Genomic DNA, 20123 nt, shown 5'->3' on the forward strand with positions numbered 1-20123 from the left:
TCCTCCTCTCTCTCTGCCTGCCTCTCTGCCTACTTGGGATCTCTGTCTGCCAAATAAATAAATAAATAAAATCTTTCAAAAAAAAAAAAAAGACAGACCGTGGCTCCAACTTCCCAAGAAACGTGGGTTTTTCGTAGTTGCCGAAGATCAAGACTTAAACCATCATAGTTTGCTTTCCCAGACTGTGACGCAGATTTGGCCCCAGGTGGTTATATCTGGGAGATGACTGCAGGCAGCAGGAGGGAAGGAAGAGGACAAGTGACCCAGGGAAGGAAGAAAGGCCAACATAAGCTGGTGTTCTCAGGGTTGTGCTGTGAGCAATGGGGGTTCGGGTCTGCCAGTTCCTCCCAGAAGCTCCTTGCAGAGTGCCCTGCCCCCAGCATTGTGCCCCGAAGGATAGAAGGTGGGACGAGTGCCCAGCAGCTTCCACCATCCACCCTCTTAGGTTGGGGCTAAGGGCATCAGCTCCCCCTGCACTCAGGCCAGGAGGGCTTCCTCCCAGTCATCCCAGGAGCCTGTGAGCAGAAAGCAGAAAGGTGCCCTGCACCCTCTTGAGGTCACGCGCTGCCTGCTAAAGGCGACTCTGAGCCGACCGAGAGCATTCTCCTTTGCCCCTACGGCTGAAATCAGAGGTGGGTTCAGGGGCTGTGATGCAAGCATCAAAGGCGTCCCCACCTGGCAGCAAATACCAGAACCTCCTTCACTTCCAGGCTTTGCTGTCTCCCTGCTGATGGTCGAAAGATGACGTCAGTGAGATCTCAGTGACAAAATCAGTTCGGATAATGACCCAATAACAGGGCTCCTCAGCCTGCTCCGGTCCACCCAGAGGTCCACGAAGGGGTAGATGTGGATGCTGGCTGGTGTTTCCTCAGTCCACTCAGCCTGTATGCTGCTGCTGGAATGGACCAGCCTATCTGGCCACTTAGTGGTGCGTCCCCAGACTGAGGACCCCAACAGCGGCCATTTACTTGTCCTCCCTCGAGAAGTCAGTGTTGTGAGTTGTTCTGGGAGTGGGCTGGGGGCTTTCCGGAGGCTTTCCTGGCTGAGCTTGGATCCAGAACTGAGGGCCTCTAGGAGTACCCTGACCGGGAGTAGTCTTTTCTTACGTGAAACGGCCGTAATCTCAGACTAAATCCACTCTGTTCAAATAATATATTGACCTTTGGATTTTTTTTTCCCTAGTATATTAGTTACAGAAAAAAAAATGAAAAAATGGATTCCTCCTGGAATGGATTTATTAGTAGATGTCGGGGATAAGCAAGAAGCCATAACTGAGCTTTCCTTTGAAATTAAGGGGAAAAAATAATTGGTTTGACTCGAGCTTTAGAAAATGAGCTTGATTTTTTTTTCCCCCCGCTACAGTTTGGAGTTGTGGTTCATGTCACATCCCATTTGACAAGACTGAAAAACATGCTTGTTCTGAGGAAGGCGATTTATATTCCTCAGACACTGTCAACGGGGCATGGAGTACCCAGCACCTGCTATATGGGGCAACCCCCCTCCCTCCCTCCTGCCACCCATTCTGCCCAGAGCTATTGCTTGACGACACCTGGGCTCGATCAAAGTGGCTGTTCATTGTGTGTCTCCTTGACTCCCGTTTGGAAGTGGTGAGAAGACCGAGCTACCTGTCTGTCTCTCCCAGCCTCCCTGGCCTTACTTCTGCTTCTCTCCATATATCTGTAAAATGGGTGTCCCAGGGTATGAGGAGGACAAACTAGACAAGATCTCTGCTGAGCTATCAGGTCCTTGGAGGAAAAATCTCAGATTATATCCATCGGAGTCCCCCCATTTTCCAAAGCTCAGACAATAATGCCAGCTTTCAAGGAAATACTCTACCTAGGATGTTCTTCTTTGAAAGGTTTTCTCTTTCATTCTCTCAGTCCCTGTCTCTGTCTCTGTCTCATATGTATGTACACACACACACACACACACACACACACACACACACACACACAGGGATTTGGTCTGAACTGACTCACTAAAATTTAGTAACAACAATATGTAGTTGAAGTAATATCCCCATTTTATGGATGAGGACACTGAGTCCTAGGATGGGAAGAGATGTGGCAATAAGTCAGTGCATGAACACAGGGACTAGAACCTAAGTACCCTGACCTTGGCTTTCTTTCTCTGCATGACAGGCCCACTTTGAAAACGGTGAGCTGCGGCAGACATGGAGGGTGGGACGGGGAAGGCCTGGGCACCCATGCATGCGTCTCCCGGGCTCTGTCCCAGGCCACCATCCTCTGCAGCTTTGCCATTGGCAGGTCTCCCCCTCCCTCAAACGCGTGCAGGAGCCCTGGCCCCAAGCCTGGAGATCAAGCTCTCTGGGAACAAACAAGGCTTTTCCTCCCAACCGAGAACACTCAATCTTTTCTCTCGTGCTGACCCCACCCTGGGGAGCCATGCGTCATTGCTGTCAACACGACGGGGCTGGGTGACCGCAGCAGGAATTCATCCATAAACTCAGACAATGGCCGAGGAAGTGTGGGGCTTTCATGCGGCTCAGGGGCTGCCCTGTGGGCCATCAAGCAAAGGGGGTCTCCATCCGAGGTCAGATTACCACTCCCACCCTTCACCTGTGGCCTGGCTGGAGCCATAGTGTCTCATTGTCCCTTTCCGTGGGGTCTCTGTGGCAGACAAAGCCCCGATAAGGGTTTCCTTGTAGAGATGCAGAGACTTGAGTCTTGGAGAGGCAGACTGAAGCGGCTTAGGGGTGTTGTGGGGGACTCGGAACTGACCTGGGGGTTAGGGGACTTGGAAGCCTAGGTCAGCTCTGCCCCCCAGAGCGGACCTAGCCGTGACCTCAACTCAGGGTCCCAGCTGCCTTTTTTGCCAAAGGGGGCTATTGCTTCTTTTGAGACTACTTGGGTCCAAGGAGGTAGCTTCTTTTTGACAGTACTTTGAGAATGATTAAAAAAACATATATCACACATCACTTTTTGGCCCCATTACTGAAATGACCTACGGAATCCTTGGCTGAGTGGAAACACAGCTGAGGTCGATCTGTGGCTGTTCTGTGTGAGCTCAAGCTAAGAACACAGTCATTCTCGAAAAATGTCCTCGGAGGATCAGAGAGTCATAGAACTGTCCACGGGTCCAATTATCCGGTTCCTTCTCTTCCGGGCCATGTACGGATTGTGTCTACATGTTCCCACAACTCTTCTCCAGTTGCCAAATCTGTTCGCAATGTCCATCACGCAGGCCTGGCAGGGTGATGACGGGACAAGAGGCAGTTTGGGCAGGTTTTAACGGTGCCTTCCAGCAGGTTGGGTTTCTGTTTGGGTACCGTTTAAACCAAGAGCCAAGCTGTCACCTGCAAAGGTGACGGTGCTTCTCTCGTGGGATTTCTACATTTTGTTTTTTTTACTAGGAAACCCTCTGGCTGAGAGTACTGGGCTACTGGTGTGTCCAGAAATATGGCAGAGGGGAGGAGGGAATGCTAGGCCTCCACCCATGGTGGAATTTGGACAGAGGGAAACATAGCATGGAAAGAAAAAGGCTGAGGAATTAGTGAGCAAGTGTTGCATTTGATGGCGGGTCGCCTCGATTTTCTGAGACAACCCCTGGGTGCAGGTAAATTAGCTCCATCAGAAAACCCTCTTAGCCTTCCAAGCTTTTCCTGGTCCATTTTATTTGAGTTCTGGCAAATCATTTTTCAACCCACTTGTCTGAATGTTGTAGCCCAGAGGGGAGTGAAAAGTGACTTCAGCGGGCCCATCCGTGCCCCTCGCAGGCCTGTATTTACCCTTCAAAGGAAATGGCTTTTCCTGACTCTTTCCTCCTCTGTGGAGCACAGAGATTTTGCTTCAATTAACTCAAATTAATTTGGAGCACCTTCTCACTGAAAACCCTGACAAGGAGAGGACTGACCCCAGAAATGTGGAAAAATGCGCATGTGTATATTGTTGATATTTTCTCACTGAAGAAAACTATGTGTGTGTGCATGTGTGTGTGTGTGAGAAATAAATATTTAGGGGAAATTTCAGGCTGCTCAAGTGTCTGTCAACAGAAGAATGGATAAGGAAATTGAGCTAATTCTTACAACAGAACCCTACTGTGTAATAGTATTCACCGATACAGGTGAATCTCAATTACATTCTGCAAAAGGAACACATAACTTATGTACTTAAAGTATGCATCTGATAAGTTCTTTTATAGGATTTTTAGAACAGGCAGGCTAATCTGTAGTGATAGAAATTAAAATAGTGGTCACCTCTCTGGTGATGGGATGACTGAATGTAAAGAGATTTATGGAAAATTTCCGATTTCCCATAAGGGATACCATAAGGGATGGTTCACACGAATGTATCCAGTTAGATCTATACATTTAAACGTGTGAATATTTTATTTAAAATAACTACAAAGGGGCTCCTGAGTGGCTCAGTTGGTTAAGTCATGTTGCCTTTGGCTCAGGACATGACCCCGGGGTCCTGGGATCAAGCCCCAGGTTGGGCTCCCTGCTCAGCTGGGAGTCTCCTTTTCCCTCTCTCTGCCTTTCCCCCAGCTCCTGCTTGCTCTCTCTCTCTGACAAATAAATAAATGAAATCTTTAAAAAAATAAAATAAAATAACTAAAAAAATGACAATAGCATACATGAGCAAGTTTTCCGTAAAGATTCGGTTGTTTTATAATATTCCTTTTACCCTTTGCATTTCTGTGTTTCAAGTTAAAGCTCAGTAACTTTTTATTGATCACCTACCACAATTCTCTGAATCTTTATGTGTGTCTTAGATCTTCTGTTTTGAATGTATTGAAAGGAATGTATTATAAATTCTTCCTGCGATCAAATACAAAGGAAATTGGTTTCAGATATAAAACCAAAGGAAATTGGTATCAGATATGAAATGCATTGGAAATGCCTTTTAATAAGATGGGTAGGATTTCTCTCTACGTCTTGCGTCTGTTCGTGAGTATTGCTTACTGCTACAAGCATTCGTGATTCCCCATCATTACTATCCCCATTTTTCTTTGTATGGCTGGAAGCCTTGAAAAAGCTTATTTGCTTATATGTCAGAGGTAGGAATGGAGGGATTTGTTATAGAGCATTATTTAAATTACTTTCAATTTATTTGCCAAAAATCATGTATCTACTATCAAAGATTATTTGTAATGAACTATAGACTCACAAACTGATTGGTCTGCCTTCAGTTTTGCTGAAAGCAAATAATGAAAACCATTGCCATTAAATACATACATACATGAGTTAAATAACACCATCGAGTATCTTTTAACCAATTAGTTTCCTATTCACTTTCTTTTTTTTAAAGATTTTATTAATTTCTTTGACAGATAGCCCGATGATAAAAATACATTATCCACATGCAGGCAGAGAGGCAGGCAGAGAGAGAGAGGAGGAAGCAGGTTCCCTGCTGAGCAGAGAACCCAGTGTGGGGCTGGATCCCAGGACCCTGGGATCAGGATCTGAGCCGAAAGCAGAGGTTTTAACCTGCTGAGCCACCCAGGCACCCCTCCTGTTCACTTTCTTAATGCCTCTATCCGTACTCCAGCGGGTGCCTTGTTCCATGTCCGGGAATTTTCACATCCCTGGAGTAAGGTGGGATTTTAAGATTCGGACAAGGTGAGAGGCATGTCTTGTTTTTCCTGTCAAGTATAGGGAATATACCTGGGGAAGAGGTCTCTTCAAACACAATAGAATTAATCCTAAGAGGTCGGGGGGATATTTCCACCTCCCGAACAAACTAGATTTCTGATAATTCCGTGAATAAGCCTGGCTTTCCCCTGCACCTTTTGTTCTTGCTGGAAGAAAAACACTCCCTCCTCCACTCTCTAACTTTTGCTCCTCTTTCCTGATACAGGGAGGACTTCCTCCGTCAATGCTGGGTACCGGTACCCTTTGATATCTTCACAAAGCAACTGTACTTTCCTGTTTCGTAAGCCCATTGCAGGTTCGTTTCCATTTTTGAGTGATCTGTCTCCACAGACTGTATCTATCCCAGGAGGACAAGGACTGCTGTTTTGTTCACATTGTATGCCGGGGATCTATATCAGGACCTGGCACTAATTACCTGCTTGATACATAGTTATTACTGAAGGTAAATGAATGGAAAAAGTAAGACGAGTAAAGCAGAGATCTTTCTCCAGGCTTGCTATCAGTCCATGGTCTACTTTACAAGGGCACAATTTCACTTTGCATTCATTACCATAGCTTTACTCCTGTTTTATATCAGAGTGGCAAGTCCCTGTAGCAAGCACATGTAATTTGGTTTCTTTGTCTTCAGACTTGTTATAGGTGACTCTTTGTACTTCTATCTACATTTTCCAATAAGCTTTTTAGAATCAGTTTGTCTTTTACACACACACACACACACACACACACATACACACACCACATCACAGAAGGCTCTTGATTGTAATCGCTCAAATTGATGGAAATATTGGTGGAAAATTCACGCTTATCATATCAAGTCAGTCTGTAAGTTTAATTAGATCTTCTTATGCTTTCTATCTGGCCCTTATTTAACATATTTTTACTCATATTTCATAATTTCATCCACAAGTTCTTACAAATGTATTTCTGATTTATTTTCAGATAGCCTCTTTTCAGTATTCCCTTTTCTAAAAATTGATTACTTGTATGTAGAAATGCAATTTATGGTATCAGTGTCTCTTATTAATTCTAATAATTTATTTGTAGAGTCCCTTAAATTGTTTATACCTTACATCATCCTTCTTTCATTCCTTGATTTTTCCCCCCCTTTGCCTGTGCTTGCAAAGACCTCTGCTACAACAGGAACTAGAAGCAGTGACAGGAGACATTCTTGCCTTCTTTCTGATTTTGAAGGAATGCTTTCATAATTCAGTATTCTTTTTGCTAGAGGTTTCTGGCAGATAATCAGGTTAAAGAAGTTTCTTTCTGTAACTGTTTTCCAGTCCAGAAGTCCATCAGTGGGTGAAGGGTGAAATAAATTATGGTACACTCGTGTCATCAACTAGAAAGGAACAAAGTCTTGATAGAATCAACAACCGAATGACTCTCCAGAGAAATATGCTGAGTGAAAAGAACAGGTCTCTCCAACATTACATACTGTATGATTCCATTGATACAACATTCTTGAAATGACTGAACTACAGACATGGTGAGTAGATGAGTGGTTGTCAGAGACTAAGGGGGCAGGCGGGAATTGGAGGGCAGGGGCAGGGGCTATGAAGAGCGTAATGAGGAATTTTTGTCGTGGTGGAAATGTTCTGTGTCTTGACTGTATCCGTGTCATTATCCCGGCTGTGATACTCTACAGTGGTTAGAGTTGAGGGAAAATCATACTAAAAATTTCTCAACACTAGTAATAAAGAAAAAATGTAAGAAAAAACGAAATAGGCCGATGATAAAAATACATTATATACAAGAGAACCACGAAGAGAATAATTTCTAACTTCTCATCAGACACAATGAAAGCAGGAGAACAATGGAATCTTGACAACGCTGACAGGAAAAAGGAGGTCAACACAGAATTCTGTATCTGGCAAAAATACGTCTTCGATGAAGGCAAAATAAAGACATATTTAGACAAAAGAAAGCAGAGAGAATTTATTGTCAGGAGTTTTGTACTCTAAGAATTGTTCCAGGACATTCTTCAGGCTGAGGAAAAATGATGGAAAGGTGAAATTATGTGAAGACATTGAAATAGAGAGAGTTGGAAATAGTAAATATGTTGATAAATAGAACCTTTTTTTCTCAAAATTTTACTTGACTCTTTAGAACAAAATGATAAGTGTGTCTTGTGTGGTTGAAGACACAGAGGAGATACATGACAATAGTACGAATGATAGGATAGGAGAAAACAGAAGCATACTGTAAGCTTCCTACATTATAAGTGAAAAAGCATATTAGTATTTGAAAGTAGATGATATTAAAGGAAAGGTTTATATTGTAAGCCCTGGAGGAACCACTAAAAGTAAGTAAAATAAATATAACTAATAAGACAAAAGAAAACACCAAGTGACAAATACTAAAAAAAAAAAAAAAAGTTCAGAAGAAGTCAGAAAGGAGAAAAGATCGAAGAACAGATGGAACACGGAGAAAACAGAAAGCAAGATGTAGACTCACATCCAATCATATCAATAACTACATTAACTAGAAGTAGACCAAATGCTCCAATGAAAAGGCAGGAATTGCCAGACAAGATAAAAAGGAAGAGCCGAATGGACCACAAAATAGTCATTTAAGAGATGCGTCGCGAGTGTAAAGACACAGATGGGTTAAAAGGAGGAAGGAAGGGAAGAGATAAAGCAGGCAAACACTAGTGTAAGAAAGCTGGCAAGGTTAAGCAGTGGCTTAATAACAGGACAAGTGGTATTACTGGAAGAAATAAATACTCATCACAGCAAAAGGGTCAGTTAATCAAAACGACGTCACAATCAAAAACGATTATGAGCCAAATGGCAGAGCTGCGGACCAACTGATCGTTGATAAAACTACAACGTCAGAGATTTCCACATCCCTCTTCCAATAACTGCTAGAAGAAAGGGATACAAAGTAAGTAAGGTAGAAGGGGACTTCTCTAGCGATCAACGGACCGGGTCTGACTTACATTCATGGAACATTACACCCAGCAATTGCAGAATGCTCATTCTCTTTACAAGAACCCATGAGACTCTCCACCAAGACACACCATCAGCTGGGCTATAACATGAGTCTTAAAACATTGAAAAGAACGGATATGAAAAATTTTTTTTAAAAGATCAGAGGGAAGGTTTTCCAACCCCAGCCTAGAACCCAGGCCAAGACAGAAACATTTCCTCCGTCGTCCTTTGCCAGAAGTTGAAAGTTTCTGGTTTACTCTTTTCCTGAGAGCATAGCCCTTCCTCTGTCTGTTTTTCTCCCTGGAGATCTTGGTCCCAGATCCCCACCTCACACAAAAACCTTGTGCTTTGCCTTGTAGAGCTGCAAAATACTGAGCCCCTTTGTTACTGAGACAAACAAATAATCCACGTGCCCCTTATAACTTTTATCCCTTCATTCAGTTCCAGTTTCCAACTCTTTTCATTTTTTGCCCAGGGACGGTTTCCCTTGGTGTTCTGCATGCTCAGCTAACATTTCAAATGTTTGTGACATTTTGCTCAGCATTCTATGGGTTTTGTGGCCATATCTAGTATCCATGTTTCTGGAATCCGAAACCTGTCATATAATATCCTTTAGTTATTTTATGGGTTCAAGTTACCTTGGCCTAATCAGAAGTGCCCTCATTTAAAGCCAGAGAGCTTTGGGTTTGAATTCCAGCCCTGGTACTCGCCAGTTATATAACTCTGGCCTAAGTGACAGAACCTCTCCTGGTCCATTTCTCCATGAATGTTAGAGGTGTCATAAGGCCAGGTTTTCAACTTTGTTGTAAAGATGATCTTTGCTCTCATGCAATGCGAGGCACAGTCAAGAAAACATAACGTTATCATTGTTCATTCACCAGATAGTGTTTGCTCTGTGTCAGCCGCACCTTCGAAGTGGTAGGGGTAACAGACAATACATACATAAACAGATAATTTCCCTGGGGTGTAAAGTCCAACCGCAAGGGTAATGGGACTGAGAATGTCTGAGACGGGATGGGCTGTTTAGACCGGGCAGTGGGGGATTCCTGTTGGAGGACATGACGTTTGATTTGGAATCTGAATAAACAAACATTTTAAAAATCAGATGTGATGACAGCGCGAGTCTGGGAACACAGAAAAAAGCACCGCATCGCACACTCTAAATGGGTGAATTGTAGGCTTGCATCATCTCAGTGAAGCTTTTTGTTGTTGTTGTTTTAATCTGGGTGAAAAAGCGAGAGGCAGGTGAGCAGCCTTGTACCTGGAAGGAAAACCAGGTACAGAGACCCCTAAGGCTGGAAGGGATTTTAGTCAGTGTGAGGAAGGGAGAGAGCGGGTCGAGGGAGTTCAGTGAGGGAGAGACAGAAGACGGCCAAGATCTAGACGGAGGGACCATGCAGGGCCTTGTGGGCCATGTTGAATATTTGGGATTGTGTCCAAATTGCAATGGGCGGCTTTTGAAAGCATTTACTGGAGAAGTGGTAACTGGTTTATGCTTCGAGACAATCATGTACTCTCTGTCTGGCAAGGGAATGTATAGGAAAGCAAAGGTATAAGAGAGGAGAACAGCAAAGGGGAGGCTCCAGAACAACGAAGAATGAAGGCCCTAGGTATTCTTATTTTGACTTGGTCTTCAGTTCCCTCCAACTTGACCTTATTGGTCATGTAACATTATTCTGAGAGCAGAGATATGACTAAAAAGGGACCCACAACAGAGGGACCTGTAAGAAGGAAAGAACTCGTGCTCCTTCACTATCCGCAAAGGAGAAAGATGGCCATAGGACCCTGAAGTTGACCTCCCCACTGATTTACAGTAACTTGGATTATTCACATGGGAAGGTTTCTGGATTTTCAGCTGCCCTAACCTGGGCCTCAGTTCACCCATCTTTCCCCATCTCAGCCATTGCCCAGAGCCATTTGGAACCACCTCTGTCTCTTTTCCATTTAAGAACTCAGTCAAAATTTGGTATCTAGGACCCACAAGTAGGAAAATATATACAGCAGATACTAATCTATAAATTCTATAGATATGGTAACGGTGATGCTATATGTAAATGATTAGAAGCATGGCCTTTGTAGTCAGACAAAATCAGTTTTAATTCCAAGCTCTGCCATAAAGTGACTTAAAGATTGCTCTAAATTTTGTTCAGTACCAATATTTCATTGTCTTTAAATGAATTATACTTGTAAATCATTTAGCACAATGCCTAATACATGGTAAGCACTCCAGACTGGTGGCCATTGTTGTTATTGCTTATTACAATAATTAGTAAGTCTGTTACTTTGACAGAGGGAAAAATAAATATTTTTTAAAAGATGAAATGTACTTACCTTTTGGGGGGTGGGGGCAGAGGGACAGAGAAAGAGAGACTCTTCAGCAGCCTCCATACCCTGCACAGAGCCTAAGTGGGGCTTGATCCTATGACCCTGAGATCACGACCTGAGTTGAGATTAAGAGTAGGCTGCTTAACCCACTGAGCCACCCAGGCGCCCCTGTACTTACCTTCGAAAGACATGAACTTGTGAACCCCTACATGACGTTAAATGACCACACTCTTTGTAATCTGGAATAACAATATCAATTGTTTTCCTACAATAAAATTAGCTTAAGATGAAATTTAATAATTATAATACCTTTAGTGAAATCTTCATTTTAGAATTTGGAAATCATAAATAACTCCATCGACAAACTATTTCTCATTATGAACCATTATGGAGTACTGAGTCGGATCTTTGTAATATCCCCACATGAAAACCAAACTCTCATGTTCAGTCTGAGAAGAATATCACACACGTATTATCTTCTAGCTGTCTGATGGAATATTAGGGACACTGAAAAATGTACCTTCATGGGACATTTTGATGACCTTGTAAAAGGTGAACAAGCAGAGTGTAAAGTAACATGCATATCGTTATCTTGAGAATGTAAGAGTGTCTAGAAAAAAGGGTGCAATGAAACATTGCAAAAAATTAGTCATTGTAGATTTGGGGTCGTGGAAGTAACCATGATTTTTCTGTTTGTTCTTTTCTTTGTTATCTTTTCTAATGCACACAGACTCTTTCATCAGCATGAGAAGAACGTGCTAAGGTTCCCATGTTAGAAAAAATAGCAAGCTGGCGTCCCAGTGTAGGGGAGACACTTCTTAGAGCACGCTCCTCCTCACACACACACTCGAAGTTTATGGATCACCTGGAAACAAGCGCTACATAAAAAGGGTCGGAAGGGACAGGAGGTCTGGAGGGTATTACCATATTTACTCAAGTTTGTGAGTTATGTACTGGATCAAGGCTCTGTGGGCTTTTGCCTCTATCAGATCACAAGCAGCACCGATTTAACCCCCTGGTATAACACTTCAACAGCAAAAAAAAAAAGGAAGTTTATCTAAGAGAACAGAAATGCTGGGGTGGGCGGGGGGGGACTCTAACTATGTCTCCTTTCCTACGGAATGGTTTCTGACTCGTGATTTTTTTAATCCTCTTTGGCGATTGCTAAATATAAACAAACACACAAGGATTGAAAAAATTTTTTATTATTTTATTTTAGAGAGAGAGAGAGAGAGAGAGAGCAAGTGAGTGGGAGCACATGGTGGAGGAGGGGCAGAGGGAGAGGGAAAAATCTCAAGCAAACTGTGCCGAATAGAGAACCTGACACGGGGCTTGATCTTACGACCCTGAGATCATGACCCGAGCCAAGATCAAGAGGCGGAAGTTTAACCAATTGAGCCACCCAGGCACCTCTACCTAAGGATTCTTCTGGTAGGGAGCCCGCCTGTCCACCCCGCCTGGAATGCCAACTTCCCACCTTGCATTTGCAAGGTGTGTGTGAAGGGGAGAGTTCCCCAGTCTGGGAATCCAGTATTTGCACTGCTGTGCTTCCCGCAAACGGCAGCCCACCTGAATTCTAAAAGGGAGGCGTCTCTTTTCTGTATCCGTGATAGGGACCACTGCTAGCGGTCATAGCCAGCCTTCCAAAACTCTCGAAACAGTGGCAGAGGAATATGAAATACACATAATGCTCGCCGTTGGGTCCATAAGCATGTAGCATGTCATTAACCTGCAACAGGACTGCTGTGATTGAAATTTTTATGGTGTATAAGACTTAGGATCTAGTATTTCTCATTTTAAAGAGTAACCTATTTTTTTTTTCAAGCGATGATAGGAAACCATAGTGCACTGACCTGATTTAATGAAATTTGATTCCTAATTAAAGGAGAAAAAAGCCTCTTGGAAGGAAAGCTAAAGGAGAGGCCAGGGCTACAGGGACCTTGATGATCATGACTGTGTTATCACACGCGCCCCCACCAGCTGAAAGTCAGCTGCCTTAAGGATACTAACTATTACAACTTTGGCTAAAATTTGAGTTTTTCATTACAGTAATATCATGCCTGACATTTCATAAAGCTTAAATGCAAACAAGAATGATGAATCACAGTCATAAATATGCAAACACGTTCAAACCCTGAAATTAAAAAGGTAATATTACCTTTGAGACAAAATGGCAAAACCAGAATTTTTTAATTGCCAAGAATTTTATGTAGCAAGTTTGTTTATTCAAGTAACATAATAAAATAGGAATATTACATTGGCAGAAGTGGACTTCAAGAGCATAAGATATTATTTTAAGACAGTAAAACAAAGGGATCGTTTTCAAGAGCCTCATAGAAAACTTTTGGTTTACAGTGCTACTTTTTCATAAGTCATAGGAGTAATGTGTGGTTTTCTATGATAAAAAGCAATCGGGGTACCTGAGTAGTACATCCTGTCCACTGCATATGCAGACACTGTTATAAAGAGGTACTTTTCTAATTACTTATGCAACTATTTTCGGCTCATTCAATATTCTGTCCACACAGCTTTAAGACACAGAAAATGCAAACAACCCTATGCATGGAAGGATAACACGTTTAACATCCAAATTCACTCATTAAACTAGAACACTCATAGCTTAATGTGTAAAACTAGTTTGAAATGATGACTCACCTCTCGTGACGAATCCCCCCCTTCGCAAATGGCTTTAAAAAATGAGTTTGGGGGTAAATCGGCAGTATATTCAGAAACACCACCAATACAAGGAGACCGAATTCAAAGACAGAATTGGGAAATGAACCAACTATTCTTTTTTGTACATCGCATTATATAAATTGATACTCTGTTCAAAATTTCAAATGCGGGTGACATTAACAAGAGGTATGATGCGTGACATCCAATAAAAATGGCACTTGGGGGAGATTACTGTGTCACCTGAAGGAAAGGTGTCACTGCCTAGCTTCTTGCCAGGGGGTTAAGCTGTTGCCTCACCTTCATTGGGAAGCCCTAGATTCTGAACTCCCCAACTCAAACTAGACTCTGTGGCAAGTGATTCATGTTCTCACCAGGCAGGCAGTCATAGTTACCTGCAATAAGGCAATTCCCACTTAGCCTTTGGCCATAGCCTTGCTCTTTAACACAAAGATCTAGACTGTAGAACGATATGATTTTCTTAGCAGGTGGGTAAGGAAATCTGCAATAAAGAGGATATGAGTTCTAAGAAGTCCCATCGAATTAACGGGAGCTCTCCCTTCCAATCCATCATATTCAGTGATCCAAGAAACTGAACTAGAAATGAAAGAACGCATCTGGGAAGTTAGAGGCATAAGTTCCCGCAGCGTTCCTATTTCCGGAATGGGAAGGGATTCGAGATAACACTACCACTTCATGTCCTTAGAGGGAAGTAGATTAAAGAGTGTTCGCACTATTTAAAACTCTCTGCAGCATTGATTAATGTCCATCAGTAAATAAACGAGATCATTTCATTCATTTGCATTTGCAAATTAAACTGGAAAATCCATAAAAACATCTTTGTCACCAGGAAACCCCTCAGTACAACACAATAACATAAAAGAAAGGGAATATTACTTAATAATACACATACGTGGATAAAAGCATTTTAATAAGAAAAGCTACCATTTTTATTTTTTTTAAAAAGCTCTTCATTTTAAACATCATTACTCAGAAATCACTTTGAAAACACTACCAACAAATGCCTTCGCAATTTCAAGGAAAAGCTTTCCTTCATTGTGAATATTTGCTTTCAGTCATCTTTTTTGTCTGAGGGGCTCTCGTCATGATTTTCCGGGCTGACTTTATTGCTGGCGAACAAGGGAGTTGGCGGGACTTCCTTCGGTAATGAGAACACATGGCACGTCTGGAGGTCTAGGTAGGTTGTAAATATTTTAGCGTATTCTGGATGCTTTAGGGCAAAACTTTTAAATTCCTCTGAAAGGGGAGGGGGAAACAAACAAAATCCAATAAACGGAGGCAAATCTTCTTTTGGCATGAGACAGATTCATATATGACCTTAATAATACAATTATCGCCAAATCTTCTCACTCCACTCTTAGAAACTGTGCAGCCACTTTGCAAGATGATTTTTCCATTATCTAGAAAAGCTGAGGACTCACATACTCCATGACCCGTTAATTCTATTCCAAAGTGTATAACTTAGAGAAATGTGTGCCTGCTGTGATTGGGGGACATGCCCAAGAAAGTTCACAGCCACAGTTACTTATGACAGGTGAGAAATGGAAACCACTCAGGTGTTTGTCAACAGCAGAAATGGAGACTTGTAGCATTTTCATGGGACATAAGGGCTTTACAGCAATGAAGAGGAAGGAACAGCTGTGTTGTAACACTATGGATACACCTTAAAGCCAGAATGTTGAGTGAAAACAGCCGGATACCAAACAACATATACTATGGGAGTCCCTTCTATAAAGTTCAAAAACTCAGGCAAAACGAACAAATAATACTTAAAGACTTTGTGGTGACGTGCTGAAAAGTAAGCAAGGGAGAGTATTCTTTTGAAAGTCAGGTCAGCCATGCCCCCCTGTAGGAGAGAGGAAGGGGCTGTTGCTGGGAAAGGGGGCACGAGGGTTTCCAGAGTTCTTGAAAAGCTCTATTTCTTGACCTGAGCAGTAGTAATGCAACTGCTTGCTTTATGAAACCTTGTTACCCTCTGTGTTTATGTTTCATTTAGTTTTCGGAATGGCTACCATTTTTTATAATACAAAATGTTTAAAAATGCTATTGCCCGTGACTTTTTCTTACTGGTTTTTAAAACTATTTTCACCCTTCATTCTGGTACACAAATACACAGTCTTGAAAAGCTGAGCCCTGACTTCTGAGCAATAAAGGCAAGTAGAACATACAATATATAATAATCATATCACGAGACCTTGGAGTGGTGGGCCCCTTTCTGTCTTGGGTGTTTTAGGTTTAGGAACTAGGGTAGAGCTACAGAAGGCTAACTAAGTTAACCAGCAGAGTTTGAATGTCGAGCCTCCAATACCCTGGAGTTTCTGAAACGTGCTGCTCCCCTCCACTCTGAAATCCCTCTCTCCTCTTCTGTTTGGATGGAAAAAACTTTATTGAGCTTATACAGCAAAAGGAGCCTAGACTTTGAGTCCTCAACCTATTTGGCTCTCTGATAAAAGGATTTTTAACCCCATGATCTATTTCTATTTATTTTTTTTTTAAATCCTATGATAACCCAGAGTCTACTTCACAGCACGTTAGACTAACAACTCTTCAAGACAGAAGTAGGTCTCAGTAATAAGGAAGCCACTGGACTGAGTCCAAATCATTCTTTGCAACTGCAACGTTATTTTGCATTCATAGACCATTTTATGTTTCCGAATCAGGCAAGCTATGAACATGGTCTTTAGATATTTTTTTCTTAACATCCAAAATTAAGGTTCATCTGCATGAGTCTGTCTCAGTGATGGAGGCCCAGAGGTCTTTTATGGAAAGGACACATGAGAGTTGATCTGCTGAAACCAAAGCCTATCTTTCAAGACTTGAGATCTATTCAAAAGATCAAGGTCTCCATCTTTTTTGGGATGTCAGTGGCATTAAGAAGTAATTCATTTCCAAAAAAAAAAAAAAAGAGGTAACTCATTTCTAGAAGAAGTGCTGTGAATCGGCTAATCTGTGGAATTGTGGAAATCAATTAATTTGTCTAAATGGAAAACTGAGAAGGAAAACAGTTTAGATGGTCACATTCTGACACATTTCAATAGTTATTCTTTCATAAAATCGTACTTGAGTACCTCTAAGCATTCCTGCAAAAAAGGAAACTGGCAAAATATCGGGGAAAGGGAGATACCATGTATATTCTAAAACTAAAAGACTGAATTCCAAAAAACAAAGCAGATTTCCCGAAAAATTTTTTAAAATCGACAGGTAAAGTTATGGCTACCTAACAAATTATTGTGGTGTAACTTCCACTGAAATAGTTGCTCCAAATAAGTGTTCCATATTTGGCAGCTCAGACCATTAAAGAGTCTTACTTGTGAAAGGAAAATGGACAGAGAGTTAGTACACATGGGGTTTATGACTCTTACATTTTATCTCAGTGTGTACTTCCCATTTTCCCTCCCCTCCCTTCTCTTTCTTTCCTTCCTTTCCTTTTCTTTCCTTCCTTCTTTCTTTCCTTCCTTCCTTCCATGAACTCAATAGAGTAAGTGCCCTACCTACTTACTTACCTCAAATAAGAATAATAAGAATATAGAAAATGTAAAAAAATAATAAGAATAAAGTACATGCAGAATGATAGTAAAAAAAAAAAAAGAACAACAACAACAGAGAGTAAAAGAACTATATGATCTAATTCTCCCATTCCATGAAAGTTAACAGCTAAAACTCTCTGAACACCATAAGGAAAGGGGCATTCCAGAGGAATCCCCCAGTAGCCTATGGGAGGGGGTGAGGGCAAAGGCTGGGGGGAGAGAAGCCAACCTGACATGAATGACCACATCAAAGCTAAGACAGGGAAACAGACGTGTGGACCAAGCCATCTGGAGAAAGCTTGATCCCTGACGCATGGACCTGCCATTTGGCCATGGGGTCTTCTTCCGCCATGATGGTCCTGACCTCACAGGGGTGCCATCCAGGGGGCAGGAGAAAACGAGCCTATGTGAAAGCTTACTTAAGCTACTAACGACAAACGTGGTGACAGACGGGTTTGCCTCTGTAGTTACCGTTGGTGGCCCAGTCTGTCCACCTCTAGTGGAGTTACAACCGCTCTAGTTAACTTGCTCAGTTTTGCTTGACCACAGTGATAGCAGAAAGGAAAAGACCCTTCCAGGAGGGGCAGCTGATGAGAGAGAAGATGGGAAGGGTAGCGGCTCTAAAACCAGACCCTTGGTTTTTGAATCCTGGCTCTGACATTCTCTAGCAGATGATAAGTCAAATTCCATAAATTCAATAAAATAATATTAAAGGTGCTGATTAAATAAACTTGCTATAAAGATTTATTTAAAAATGTTTTGAGGAGTACTCAGGTGTAAGTCCTCAGTAGTTAGCTTCTCTTACACCACTACTGCTCCTGTTCCTGTTGTCATCATCATTCCTGCTATTTCTATGGTTGATTCAGTCAGGGGAGGGAAACCACACTCCTGCGTGAGGGTCCATCCATAGTCTGGTTCCCCTCCTAGTGAACCAAAGCAGAAACCAGACTGCCTACTCACCGTAGGACACAGAATCCCCCTGGGCTATCTCCTTGAAGAGACCAGAAACATCCAGGTCAGGTACCCCGAGGGCAGCCTGCAAAATGGTGGTAAACTCTTCCTCTGTTATGTAGCCATCCTCATCGACATCAAAGAGCTGAAGGAAAGAGAAAATAACACATAAGGATGAGCAGAGCAATATGGTACAGAATCATCTCGGAAAATAAAGCCTAGTAATTCGCAGATTGGTTGTGCCAGGGGTGAGGGAGAAATATCTGAAGGGCAGGCTTGGCTGCCCTCGCGACACCCGGCTTGGTCATGGGAAGAGACAGAAGGAAAGCATGGGGTGCAACGACAGTGAGACCCAAGGGTGCGGGAGTCCTGGAGAGAACAGGATGAATCCCAAGGGAGAGTTCAGGGAAAGCTTTACCCATTTGACAGGTTCAGTTGGATCTTAGAACACCAAGAGATACTCCTGGAACTGACGAGGGCTGGCAGTGACTGCCGGGGGCTCAGACCGGGGGGCGGATGGACAAGCAGGCATCAGACCATGATGGCTGCAGGACGCCTCACCTCACCCCGTCGGATTATGATGGTGTGGAATTGAGAGTGTGGAGGATGGGTTTGGGTCAGAAGTTTGGAAAGTCTAGAGGCGGGGAAAGCAATGAAGAGTGTGGGGGTGGAGAAGCAGGAAGGATGGGAAGGGGCAGAATTTACGAGGACGCAAAGGTGGGGGCTTGGCTAGCAGTCGGGGCCCTATGGGGACGGCAAGAAGGAGCGAGACTGGCTTGCGGTGCTCTGGCTTGGGCCCCTGGGGGAAAGTGGGGTCTGCTCCCCAGAGCGGGAGATCGAAAGCTGGACCTGGAGAGGTTAGACTTGAGTCAGAGGTGCCTGGGGGAGGTTTGAGAGGGAGCTCCGCAGCCTAGGAGAGCGGTCGAGGCTCAAGCCATGACTTCCGGTAAGTACTGCCAAGTCTGGGTTGGGGGCGGGGGTTGGAGCTTATCTGCAGAGAATGCACCAAGTGACAGGAAGCCCAGGAACAGCAAGGGTTCAAGTGTGTGTAGGGAAAAGGAGATGGCAAAAAAAAAAAAAAAAAAAGGATTCAGAAGTCCTCAGAGAGAACCGGAAAGGAGGATTGTGCCACTGGGACTCAGGAGGGCTTTCTGGAAAGAGGGAGACGCTCTGAGGGCGGTGGAGGCCCACTGAGCAAAACACCACAGTGAGGTCAGGCGAGAAGCAAAGAGAGTTGCCGGATGGCAGTTAGGAGGTCCAGGTGCTTTGGGGAAGCGCGGCTTCAGGGAATGGGAGGGCAGGTGGTCATGGGAGGCTGGGAACGGAGAGAGGTGAGCTGAGCGGTGGAGACAACCAGCATGGGCTCCTGCAACAACAGGAAGGAGGGAAGGGGGGCATCGGCCAAGCACAAAAGGAGGCTGTCTTTAGGAAGGGAGAGTCTGAACATGTTTATAGGCCAAAAGGAAAAGGCGGTAGGTGGGTCGGATTGAAAGTCAAGCAGCAAAACCATGATCGTTGTTAGATCATTACTGTCCCATATTCAAAATCTTCTCCTGGGCATTCACGGTTTTAAATGATGCCAGCTCTGATTCCCAGCAGGCCCCGACCGGAAGTGTTCAAGTCACTGTCCTCGTATTACCCGATGACACCCTCACCACAGTCTTGGGCTGGGCAGGTGCCGTCATTAGCCCTGGCTTCCAACAAGAAAGCTGAAGCCCGAGACAGCTGGGTCCCTTTCTCAAGGTCACCAACTGGTCGGTGGTGGAGCTGGCATCCAAAACCAGGCAGGCAACATCTAGAGCGCAGGCCCTTAAGGCCTCTGCTTCTGACCAAACACACGACCAGGGGCATTAGATAAGGTGTGATCATCACAAAAAGAACCACAGGCACAAACGGACTAGTGTTTTAACTGTCCACCAGGGTGGGAGAAAACACTGGCATTTGACGTTGTTGATTTACTGCCCCAGCTGAGAAATCAGGGGCTTGCTCATTTTCCGTCCCCCAGCCCCTACATGAGGGACAAGACAGCTGCAGAGTAAAAAGCGGCTTAGCATTTGCTTGCACGAAGTGCAGCCCAGGGCT

General features: G+C 43.4%; 1 protein-coding gene across 1 annotated transcript in view; it reads right to left on the minus strand.

The window, feature by feature from the left end:
- Positions 1-13700: 13700 nt before the first annotated feature.
- Positions 13701-20123, minus strand: part of LPCAT2 (lysophosphatidylcholine acyltransferase 2) — a 69115-nt gene continuing 62692 nt past the window's right edge. The window contains exons 13-14 of the mRNA XM_045989184.1: positions 18051-18186; positions 13701-14799 (exon numbers count right to left, since the gene is read on the minus strand). Of these exons, the coding sequence (XP_045845140.1) occupies positions 14615-14799; positions 18051-18186 (321 nt within the window). The 3' untranslated portion in view covers positions 13701-14614. The remainder of the gene's footprint in view (positions 14800-18050; positions 18187-20123) is intronic.

Source organism: Meles meles, chromosome 19 (genome assembly GCF_922984935.1).
Source record: "Meles meles chromosome 19, mMelMel3.1 paternal haplotype, whole genome shotgun sequence".
NCBI lineage: Eukaryota > Metazoa > Chordata > Mammalia > Carnivora > Mustelidae > Meles > Meles meles.